At 43.2% G+C, this 12,378-nt stretch overlaps 1 protein-coding gene across 4 annotated transcripts in view; it reads left to right on the top strand.

Moving 5' to 3' along the window:
* The window catches only part of SNX4 (sorting nexin 4), a 2,225,118-nt gene that overhangs the window by 353,794 nt on the left and 1,858,946 nt on the right, over positions 1-12,378 (top strand). For all 4 annotated transcript variants that reach the window (XM_044075014.1, XM_044075015.1, XM_044075016.1 and 1 more), the window contains exons 3-4: positions 5,773-5,911; positions 5,996-6,145. In XM_044075014.1, coding sequence (XP_043930949.1) covers positions 5,773-5,911; positions 5,996-6,145 — 289 coding nt within the window. The remainder of the gene's footprint in view (positions 1-5,772; positions 5,912-5,995; positions 6,146-12,378) is intronic.

Here is a 12,378-nt window from a genome sequence, read left to right as displayed (position 1 = left end):
TTGTCCAAAAAACGCAAGGAAAAGGACCGACACGCGAGGCCCGCGGTCCCCGCCGACACCACGCTAAAACAGGCTACACGTGGTCCGGTTCTCAGCGAGATGCCTTTGCAGTCCCTGACTACCGACGACACTCCTTTGGCGGTGTCCTCTGTACCCGAGACCGCTGGGACCTCGGCCCTTTCCCAGACTACAACCGAAGCCTCTGCTAATGTTGAGCCTACTAATGTGGACAGGTCCACCTCCACCCATGGTGTATTTAGGCCCTCATCTTCTTTTTCAATTAAGGCCTTTACTAAATCCAAAGCAGCCAGGCATCCCACGAGGCCTGTTGCACAGGGCCCATCTCCAGGTCCCATGCCTAAAAACAGATGCTTAAAATGGCTGAGGATTTAATTACTCTTATCAGAGGTTCTCAACCCCCTCCAGACAAGAGACCCAGAGTGGAGGAAGATTCACCCTCTTCTGATCAGGGATCCATTTTATCAGAACATTCTGATGCAGAGGAACACTCTTACTCTCCTTTTGAGGATTCGGATGCAGAACAGTCCATTCCTTCTGTATCCCTCCTGAGGATTTTTCCTTTGGGGAAACCTTGCACACCTTGAGGGAACACTTCCATTGGGAAGGCCAAGACTTTCAGATTCCAAGAAAAGACTTAGGGAATTTCTTTGTTACCTCAACACAGACCTCTGGCTATACCCCCTGTTTTGGACATACTGGATGATGTCTATTCGGAGGCTTGTCTTAACCCGGATTCTCTGCCTCCTGCACCAGTCAAACCTGATAGGTATTACAGAGTACCCAGCTCTCACCAATTTCTCTTCAAAAGCCATAATGCTGACCCTGAAACCATTTCACAAGGCCCCAAGGGATTGAAGGCCTCCACTGCCAAGAATCCACTTCCTGCAGAAAGGGAATCAAGATCTTTAGAAAGGTGGGGTAAAAAGGTATATACATCGGCCGCCCTAGCCATGAGGTACCTTAAATTGTCAGTTTCGTATGCTTAAATATCAACAGTTCCTGTTATCACAATTAAGGAACAAAATGTCTCAACCTGAACAACCAGATTTAAAGGAGTTACAGGATATGATGCATAGTGCAGAGCAAGTGGGTAAACACACCTTACAATGTGGTTATGATGCGCTAGAGGCCTCAAGTAGAGCGGCTGCTACAGGATCAGTCATTCGCAGACATGCCTGGCTTAGGGAACAAAATTTGCCTGATCATGTGAAAGCTAAACTTCTGGATGCTCCTTTACAAAAGGATGTGCTGTTTGGTACTAATGCTGAGGAGATACTACGGAAAATGGAAGAAAAAGCCAAATCTATGCAAACTGTCAAAGCTTTTTTACAGGTCCAACCACCACGTTTTAGCAGAAATTGGCTTTCAAAAAACTGGTCCTTTCCAGCCACTGACAAGCCCCAAAGAGGTAGATACAGACGCACAAGGGGCAGAGCGCAATCACAAGGATCATATAGAGGCCGACAATGGCAAACTCCAGCACCAAGAGGTGGCGAAGACAGTGCGCAACAATACAGGAAGCAAACCCAATGACTCCCTCATTTCCATGCCAAGCATGTCTCAGCTGGCAGCACCTTTGGGAGGGAAACTAGCATTATTTGCAAGCAATTGGCGTATTGTCACAACAGACAAATGGATCCTGGACAGTATAAACAGAGGCTACAAATTTCAATTTCACACTCTTCCAAAAATGAGAGGCATGCCAAACCTGCCACAAAATCAAAGGGCAGAGGCACAACTACAAATTTCAAAGCTCATAAGCATGAGAGCTATTCAAGAGGTACCTACTCGCCAACAAGGTCAAGGTTTTTATTCAAGACTTTTTCTGGTACCAAGGAAAGGAACCGACTGGAGACCCATTTTGGACTTATCCATCCTAAACACATTTCTATTCGTACCAAAATTCAAGATGCTCACATTACAGCAGCTTCTTCCCATGCTGGGCAAGGAGTTTTGGCTGGTAACATTGGACCTCAAGGAGGCATACCTGCATGTCCCAATCAGACAAAGCTACAGAAGATACCTCAGATTTCTTGCAGGTTCAATCCACTATCAATTCTCTGCATTGCCCTTTGGCTTATCTACTGCCCAGAGTATTCACAAAGTGCCTGGCATCAGTGATTGCCTACTGCAGACTTCAAGGGATACAAATTTACCCTTATCTGGACGACTGCCTGATCCAAGCGGACAGCAAGCACATACTTCAGGAACATCTGGCATATGTGACACGGTTACTGCTTTCTCTGGGATATACAATCAACAAAGAGAAATCAAGGCTAACACCATCTCAGAAAATAACTTTCCTGGGTGCCAACTTGGACACAAACACCCAGATGGCCTACCTTACGCCAGAAAAACAGGGGCAACTATCTCAGTACTTCGAAATACTAGCAAAAAGTACCAGGCTTACTGTAAGGAAAATCCTGCAGGCTCTGGATTCATGGCATCTTGCATTCTTTTAATCCCATGTGCAAAGCTGCATATGAGGAAACTTCAGTGGTACCTAAAAAACCTATGGTCTCAACACAGTCACAGTTTGGAAACAATACTAACAATAATTCCATGTTTGCAAAAGGAATTTTTATGGTGGGCTCAAGCATGTCAAGCAAACACAGGCCTCCCATTCTGCAAGCCTCAAGCAAAGCAAGTCATCACCACAGACGCCTCAGATTACGCCTGGGGGGCGCACATGACGGACAGGTGCATTCAGGGCAAATGGTCCCAAAAGGAAAAGCACCTTCACATCAATCAAAAAGAAATGCTAGCAGTAATAAATGCAATTACAGCTTTCAAGGACTTCCTGCATCCAGGACAATTAATAAGAACAGACAACACCACAGTAATGTGGTACATAAACAAACAAGGAGGAACACATTCATACCCCTTGTGCAGACTAGCCATGACTCTTTGGAACTTGGCTCTGGAAAGGCAAATCGAACTTCAAGCACAGTACTTGCCAGGATTGGAAAACACACTGGCAGACAATCTAAGCAGAAATTTGACAGATCCACACGAATGGAAGTTACATCCTCAGGTGTTTACAGAAATAATCCAAGCGTGGGGGAGGCCAGACATAGATCTTTTTGCCTCCCACAGGAATCATCAATTGGAAAAGTTTTGTTCGAGGACCTTTCATCCAAAGGCCTGGAGAGTGGGCGCCTCCCATGCAGTTGGACAGCATGGACAGTTTACATTCCCACCTCTGCCTCTTCTGCCCAAGGTGCTTTTGAAAGCAAGAACAGACAAACCGAAGATGATACTGATTGCTCCAGATTGGCCAAGGCAACACTGGTACCCACTCCTGAGGAGCCTAACACATACTCCTCCCTGGTCCCTGCCTCTAATGCCTCTTCTGCTGACTCAGCACAGCTACAAAACTCTTCACAGTCAGCTGAAAACACTCAATCTCGCTGCATGGAAAATCCCTTAACACCACAACAGACCCTACTCTCCAAGGAGGTGCAGGATGTCATTTTGGAGGCCAGAAGGCCATCTACTAGAAAAGCTTACTCCGCAAAATGGAAGCGGTTTTGCTCTTGGAATGAGAAAAGAGGCCAGGACCCTAGAAAACTGAACTTTCCTCAGGTATTACAGTATCTAGCTGAGCTGCTGAACAGTGGACTTTCATTTTCTTCCATAAAAATCCATGCCTCAGCCATTTCTGCAGAATTCAACACGGATCCTCCTTTATTTTCTCACCCACTCTTACGACAGTTCCTCAGAGGAGCTAAGAATATAAGACCACCAAGGAAGCAACCAATACCAGCCTGGGATCTTAATTACATACTAGAAAAATTAACATTGCCTCCTTTTGAACCAGCTGCCTCAACAGATTTGCAATATTTGTCCTGGAAAACAGCCTTCCTTCTGGCTATCACTTCAGCTCGTAGGGTTTCTGAACTACAGGCCCTCATGGCGGTGCAGCCTTTTCTCATTTTCCATCAGGACAGGGTTTCCCTTCGTACCAACCCATCATTTATGCCTAAAGTGGTATCCAGGGTAGCTTTAAATCAAGCCATACACCTACCTACCTTTTACCCCAATCCTCAAAACAAAGGGGAAAGGCTGCTACACTCTTTAGACATCCATAGGCAGCTACGTTATTATTTGGACAGAACAAAGTCCTTCAGGAAATCAGAACAACTCTTTGTGTCCTATGCTGTGGGGGCTCAAGGGAAGCCAGTTACAAAACAGACTATTTCTAAGTGGATAGGCCACTACATACGGTTTTGTTATTCCTATCATGGGAAATCTGTTCCTACAGGTATCAGATCACACTCCACCAGGGCCACAGCTACCTCTACAGCCTTCCTCAGAGGAGTTCCTACCAAAGATATTTTGGAGGCAGCCACTTGGAGTTCTGTACATACCTTCACAAAACACTACCACCTGCCTTTATATTCCAGAACAAGAGCAGGCTTTGCCACTGCTGTTTTGCAGGGCATTCTGGCTCAACCCAGTTCCTCCTAGTACCTTCCACCCTGTGCATAGCTTTGGGACTCTACCCATCTGTGATTACTGCAGCTGTATGCACGATGAACATAGTACAGTTTTGTACCTACCGTAAATGTAGATGTTCGAGTGCTAATACAGCTGCAGTACAGGTTTCCCTCCCTCCTTCCCCACTTGGTAAAGGCATGGGGCCTAACAACCTCTTCACACTACCTGACTGGGTTATCCAGCTATGTTTTACTTGCTACCACTGATTTTGGATTATATTGCATTGCTTGTATATGCATATAAGCATTATTTATGTATTGCCTTCCTTCTGGGGGCACCTGACATCTGGGGCAAGAAAGACTGAAGAACATGGCGTCGGATGTGTCTTGTATACTCTGGCCTCACTGACGTCAGAAGAGAAAGCGACAACAACCGACGCCGGACCAAGACTTTGGAATTCGGCCGACCGAGGGACCGCCTGACGGCAGAAAACCCCATCTGTGATTACTGCAGCTGTATTAGCACTCGAACATCTACATTTATGGTAGGTACAAAACTGTACTTTCCCACTTATGCATGGTACTGCAGCTGCGATCATTGCAATGAACATAGTACATCTGTGTGAGCACCCTCACCAAAGCAGAGTATGTTAAAGTTGTAAGATCCCTGCTGCACGATAGGGTCCCTCTTGTCATCCTACTTCCTGTTGTGAAATCAGACTTGCTTTTGAATGCTAACATTTCCCACTTTGTGAGGTACCCTGTCCTTTCCAGCTACTTCTCCTGTCATGTGAATGGGATAGACTTTTTCAGCCTGCTTAGCAAGGTAAATAAACACACTTGTCTTCGATCACTTCAGTCGTCCAGGAAAGAACTGAAGGTGGCATGAACAGCTCTCCTGTTTATGCTGTACATCTTGGTATTATCAGTGATATGGGGAGACTGGCCTGCAGGGGCGGGGGGGGGGGGTATCCAGAATTTCTGAAAGTCAAAACTAATGGTCAGATGTCTGCCTGTGGCATAATTTTCATATGTTTATATATAATACCACAAAAGTGATCCTACTACTTGAATATATATGCAGTTATAGAGTAAGCTCACACACTTGTACTTTGGTTAACAGACTGCATCCAAGCTTTTTTTGAGGATGTTTGATTTACTTTGTATCTGTTGTCTCCTGTTACAATCTGTTGCATATATTAAGCACTACTTGCCTGGGAGTGAAAATACTGTAAATTACTGTGGAGGTAAAATGTTGTATAGCTCAGGAGACAAAATGTTTCCAGTTTATCATTTTGGCCCTTTGTTTCAGGTCAATTGAGTCTCAGAATGAAGGTCAAAGTTCTGCTACGGATTCCCTTTGGAGACGATATAGTGAATTTGAATTGCAGCGGAATTATTTTTTAGTCACTTATCCATATGTTATTGTACCACCTTTGCCTGAAAAACGGGTAAAAAAGGCTTTCTTTGGAATATTTTTTTTTTCTGTTGATGTTTTATTGCCAGTAATAAAATAAACTTTTCTTATGCAACAGGCAGAGTTTGTTTGGCATAAGTTATCAGCAGATAACATGGATCCAGACTTTGTAGAAAGGCGAAGAGTTGGACTGGAAAATTTTCTTCTTCGTGTAGCTTCTCATCCTATACTGTGTCGGGATAAGATCTTTTACTTGTTTTTAACACAGGTATGGAAGTAATTATTTTGAATATCTTTTTTATCATGCAGCGTATTCCACATAATATCAATGTACTGTTTATGATCTAATCGCAAGGGCTATGATAAATTTAATAACATTTTCAGATCTTAAAAAGCAAGTACTGAATACTGCCTGCTTTCCACCAAGTACTGCAAAAGAGTGATTAGAGTTTTAGCATGAAAGTAGAATTGTTAATGTTTATTACATCTTTTATCATAAAAGCAGAGTATTTACATTTTATGTTTTGCATCCTGGTTGTTTAGAATAGAAAACTTTTCACATCTGTTCTGCCCAGCCTTGTTGTCCATTTTGTTTCTTCCAGTAGTATGTCCTGTACATTTGGTCCATGTCTCTGTAAAAGGCCTTCATTATCTCATGTCTGCCACACTGTTTTGTAGGACGCAAGCACTCGTATTGTTGCCTAGACTGTTTCTGGGGAATCTGAAAATGTTTTTTTTTTTTTTTTTTTGGAGACTGTCAACAGTCATTAGATCTCAGCAGAATGTGCCCCTTTCAAAAAGTAATTCAGTGTTCTTTTGTAGTTTCAGCCTTCTTTTTAAGCAGTCCTGTCTTGTAGTGGCACCCTGTTGTCTTTCCTCATATTGTGATTGTGCAGGTGATCTCTTGTTGTTCAGTCCCATATGGTTTAGTGGTATGTTTGTAGGTTCATAGGTGTTTACTAGGCTATCAGCCACAAGGACCTTCTTAAGCCTAATCATGCATCCCAAATCTCTGACAAGTTCTGCTACCCTTGATAAGTGTAAGCAGGGGCTTGGGAGATGAAACATTTACAAGCAGAGGCCTGGGAGATGAACCATTTACAAGGCTGCCTGTGTCCATTGAAGACATAGGTGCCAAACAAGGATGAATTTCCTGTTCCCCATCCAGTTGTCCAAGTTGCATTTGAATTGGCTTAGGGAAGAACACTGCTTCACATAAATGGGGAGCCTGTTCAGAGACAGGTTTGTAGGGAAGTATTTAAAGTAACTAGATTGGAGTATTTTGTACCATTTTATTTTTTTCTTTTTATTTATCTATTTGCTTACTTCAGATGAGCAGGCTGAATAAAATGGCCCCTTTTCATTTACTAACAATGCAGTATATTGAGCAGTGCACTGTTGACAATGTAGTAAGAAGAGTAACATTGCGTAATATGTAAAGTATATAAAGTTTGGATAATTAATGTTTAGTCACTGCAGCACCCCACTGCTGGACCATCCACTAAATGTTGCGCAGGCACTATTTCTTGGAAGTAAATGAGACAGTAGTTGTCAAGCTTGTGTGCCTCAGAGAAGGCTGATAAGTACTTTTGCATACTGTTGCTCTCAAGAAGTGAACCTTTGCCCTTACCCATCCCATGGTTTATATTTATATATGGTAAAGACCTAATTTATAACCAAATGAGACAAGTTATTTTGAGCCCAAAAAGGCAAATTGGCTAGGCTTAAAATGGCCCACAATGGCAGCTAGCCTAGTACTTGCTTATGAATCATGGATTTCAAGAAGTTAAATTGTGACCTTAACTTAATGCCAGCAGTATAAATTATAAAACCACCAAGATTTAGTAATCCAGAATAAAATGGAGGAAAAGTCACGATATTAGTGTAACAAACTGTTTAATTGTCGCTTTCATCAAGAAGATTTCATCAGAAACAATCACAGTAATCAAAAACACATGAATTTATACTCTTCACATTAATTAATTAAACTGCCTCATAAAATTATACATTGATAAACTAGCATTCAGACACTCCTAAAAAAAAAAAAAAAAAAACATAACTGTTAAATATCAATAAAAAATACCATAAATGTGTTGATTTAAAAACTGTTAAATGGCTTGAATGTAATATAAATCACTATACTAATATACTCATTATTAACTCTTGTTTTTTAATTGCCTTCAGTCTTTTATTTTTTAAGAAACTTTTCACATTAATAAAATCATTTAACCCTGGGGGTCTGTCTGCTTTAAGCTCTAGCTGCCATAATGTCTCTTTTTGCTCAATTTTAGCTTTATAATCCCCTCCTCTAAAATCTTGGGGTACCCTTTCAAGTATAGAAAACAGAAACTTCTTATTTTTACCACATTTGTGTCTATACACTGCATTATTATGATATTTTACTTTTAATAGTATAAAGATGTTCCGTAATACATTTCTCTAAACTTCTTATTGTCTTGCCAATATAAAAATTACCACAGAAGGAACACACACTTGTATAAACTACCCCTACACTCATAGCCGGCCTTAGGCATAGGCCAACTAGGCGGCCGCCTAGGGCGCCGCTCTAGCAGGGGCACTTTTTCAGTAAACTGGATAGTGTAAACAGACCAGGAAGTGGGCACCAGGTGGTGTGGGGGTGGGCTGTGGAGCCCTTTTGCCTAGGGCACCACTTGACCTAAGGCCTGCCAAGTAAATACTCCAGGAACTCCTATAGACCTATTTAAATGGGGTAAATCAGTATGTGGTCCTTCAAGTACAAATCTACAAACTGTGCATGTGCCACACTTGTACATTCCTTCTTTCTTTTTGGAACATACATCACTATTGATCATCAAATAGGAATCTTTTTGTAACAACCTCTTCAAACTATGCTTCTTTTTAAAAACATATTTGGGCCTACTTTACTAAGATCCGTATCACTTCGAATCACGTTCCAATTCCTATTTATAATTGATGTAATGTCATAACACTCAGGAGAGATATCTATACAACATGATGTCCTGTAATCCACCTCTTTCTTGTTGACTCCATCTTTCTTACTTTTAAAACCAAAATCTAAAATGGGAGGAAAGTCAACAAATCACTTACCACATAATTTCATCTGCCACCTTAATTAACTTATCCGTCTTGTAGCCTCTTTGACTTCATTATTGCCTTGTTTCAATAATCTCTTTTTCAAAAGTAAAATTGTTAGTGGTCATTCTTGAGGCACGAATAAACTGCCCTTTGGGTATGTTGTTACTAACAAAAGCAGGATGGTTGCTGGTATAATGTAAATAATTATTTACAAACGTTTCTTTTTTAAATATTTCACTGTCAAACTTCCTTTCTTGATTATTACAAATAATTTTCACATACATAAAAATTAACGTACGATCCATAACTACGTAGGGAAAAACTCAGATCTCTTATTAAGTTCGTTCACAAAATCCATGATTAATCCTTCATTGCCTTCAATGACAAAAAACGAGTAATCTATGAATTTGATATAAAATTTTGTTTTATAGGTCGATAAAAGTGGAAGAAAGACAAGTTGTTTCCACAATCCAAGAACAATTTGGGTAAAAACTGGAGCAGCAGGAGACCTCATCGCAAACCGTCTTGATCTGTTTAAATTTTATTGTTGAATACATATAAATGATTTTTTAACAGATCTAAGAGACTACAACAAACATGAATTTCTGTGTGAGTAAAGTTCCGTGTAAAAACTAAGGGCCGGATTCACGAAGGCTTGCACGGAGTCTAAGAGTAGTGTAAGACTCCATGCAGCCTTCGCGATCCAGGAACAGCCCAAAGTCCGTGTAAGAGACTAGCTAAAACGGCTCTTACACGGAGTGGGCATGGATAAGCTAATCACCTCACTTGCAGCCGAATAGCATGCAAATGAGGATGATTAGCGATCCAGGAAGCCCAGAACAGCCGATGTAAGAGCCGTTTTAGCTGCAGAAATGTACTCAGTTGACAACTGAGTACGTTTCTGCAAAAACTGCAATGGAGCCATGTCAGCTCCAAATAAAGGGTGCATATGTGTCAGGCAGCATGCCAATGGCCAAATATGTGGCCATTGGCAAAGTAACCTGATGCAAATATAATAAAAATATAATTTTTTTTTTCGGCGATTGCCGATGTTTAACCCCAGCGCAGCCCCACACAAACGGGCTGTGCTGTATAAAACATAAAAACGAAGGTTTTAAACCCACAAATGTGGGTTTTATGCAATACATGGAATGTCAATGCAGGGACCAGCAGACCAAAACCAACATGGCCACCGTGTAGTGGTTGCTAAGGGGGGAAGCTGAGTCTAAGACATGTAACTAAGCATTAGTAGGCAATCTGATGCAAATGAGTGTTAGGATACTGAATTCCACTGTCACATAGAAAATGAGCACAGTCTGAGTAGTGTAGGAGTTACAGAAGGGGAGAGCACAGTCTGAGTAGTGTAAGAGTTACAGAAGGGGGAGGAACAGAGTAGGAGATAGGTGACATCACAGGGGGGAATGGTAGAAAGAAATGCAGTTCATTGGAGGTCAGAGTTACATGACAGATGTCAGATATCATGGAAAGAGGTGTGCCACTAAATAAGCATGAGAAAGTCAAGAAATGGAAGGTGTACACTGTTGCCTACACCACAGTTTCTTGCTGGATGTGTATGCGCACGTGTGCGCGCCATGAAGCGCGAGTAAGGCAGTGTGCGTGCGTGTAAGGCAGTGTGCGCGCGTGTAAGGCAGACTGAGCATGTGGGAGCGTGTTGGGAGATGTTTAACACCGTTTGCGCGGGCGTGCACGCGTTTTAATCTGAATAAGCAGATTCTGAACTGTGTAAGTATGTGTGCGCGCGTGTAAGCCACTGTGAGCGTGTTTCTGCTGGTTTACACACGGCTCCACCCTGAGGAAACAGAAAGGAAAAAGGAAGCAACAGATTTAGTAGGAAGCTAGCAGGGAATACTGCTGGAGCTAGCAGGTGAAAACAATTGGATGCAGGCAAGTACACAGGCAGAATAGTAGCCCAGCCCAGCACTTAAAACTCTGCAAACAGCAGTGCAGGATGTTTCTCTCAAGAGACACTGCAAGACAGGAGTTAAGTTATCAGAAGTGAAAACTGAAAAAGCTGAACTCAGAGCAGAAATGTTAGGGGCTGCCATAGCTGTCATAATGAGACATAGGCGACTTGCTGAGGGTAGTGACAATGCAGATGCTGCCAGACAACCCACAGTGAGGAGACGGAGAAGAGTGTACAGGCCCAGGGTCACCTACCACGGGTTACATGAGCTGGAGATAGTAGAGCGCCATAGAGTGGACAGAGACCTCCTGCAGCAAATAGTGGAGCTGTGCAGGCCACGCCTCACACACAGAACCAACAGAGGGGAACCCATCCCAGTGGAAACCAAGGTATGTGTTGGCCTAAGAATACTAGCAACAGGTACCTTCCAGAGACCAACTGGTGATATGCTGAGGATATCACAGGCATCAGCCTCCAGGGTACTGCACCAGTTCCTGGATGCCATGTCAGCACGTCGGTGATCATGTATATTTCCCCAATGCCCGTGAGGTATTGGCCAGCAATATGCGTCTCTTCCAGCAAATAGCGTAATACCCTGAAGTAGTGGGTGCAATAGACTGCATGCACATACGCATCAAAGCACCAGCCGGTGAGCGGGGTAGGGCATACATCAACCGCAAGAGCTTCCCCTCCATCAACTGCCAGGTCGTGTGTGATGCCCAGGGCATAATAATGAATGTGTGTGCTGGCTGTCCTGGGAGCTACCACGATTCCCACATCTGGCATTTGACGCAGCTGTACCAGACATTTGCCAATGGGGACATCCCGCATGGACACCTAGTGGGGGATGCAGGTTATTCACTGGAGCCGTGGCTGATGACACCCATCAGAAACGCACACACACCTGAACAGGAACGCCATAATGAGGCACACGCACAAACACGTAATGTAATAGAGCGTGTGTTTGGGCTGCTCAAGTCACGGTTCCGGTGTCTGGACACATCTGGTGGAGCCTTGCAGTACACACCAACTACATGTACCCAAATTGTCATGGTATGTGCTATGCTACATAATATGATCTTGCGAAAACAGCTGCAGCAGGACCAGCATAGGGCCAGGCCAGACAGCCCTCCACCATTGCCAAGGCCATCACAGGCAGAGAGTGACTCGGAGGAGGAACAACCTGAGCCTGCCCCAGTAGGCAGAAGGAGGCGTGCCCAGTATGCCCTGGCCTTGGCAAAGAGGCAACGCATAGCACATACACTGGCTCAGTAGGAACCCTGGGAATGATACCCCTCTCTGACTTACTCATATAGTAACAGGGATGCCTAACATGACACAACCTGCTCTCAAACATGTACAGGGAAGTGTAATATGCGCATCCGACAGAGGCAGCCCTGCAGCACCACCTGAGGCATGAATGCTATGTGTTAAGTAATGTAACACCATGTACTATATGCACACCTGAGGACCCTGACTAACATCCTACCCTCACCAAG

The sequence above is a fragment of the Protopterus annectens genome, chromosome 6.part0 (assembly GCF_019279795.1).
Source record: "Protopterus annectens isolate FY-2018-M chromosome 6.part0, PAN1.0, whole genome shotgun sequence".
Lineage (NCBI taxonomy): Eukaryota > Metazoa > Chordata > Ceratodontiformes > Protopteridae > Protopterus > Protopterus annectens.
Note: the sequence above shows the minus strand (reverse complement) of the source record. Positions and strands in the feature narration are given on the sequence as shown.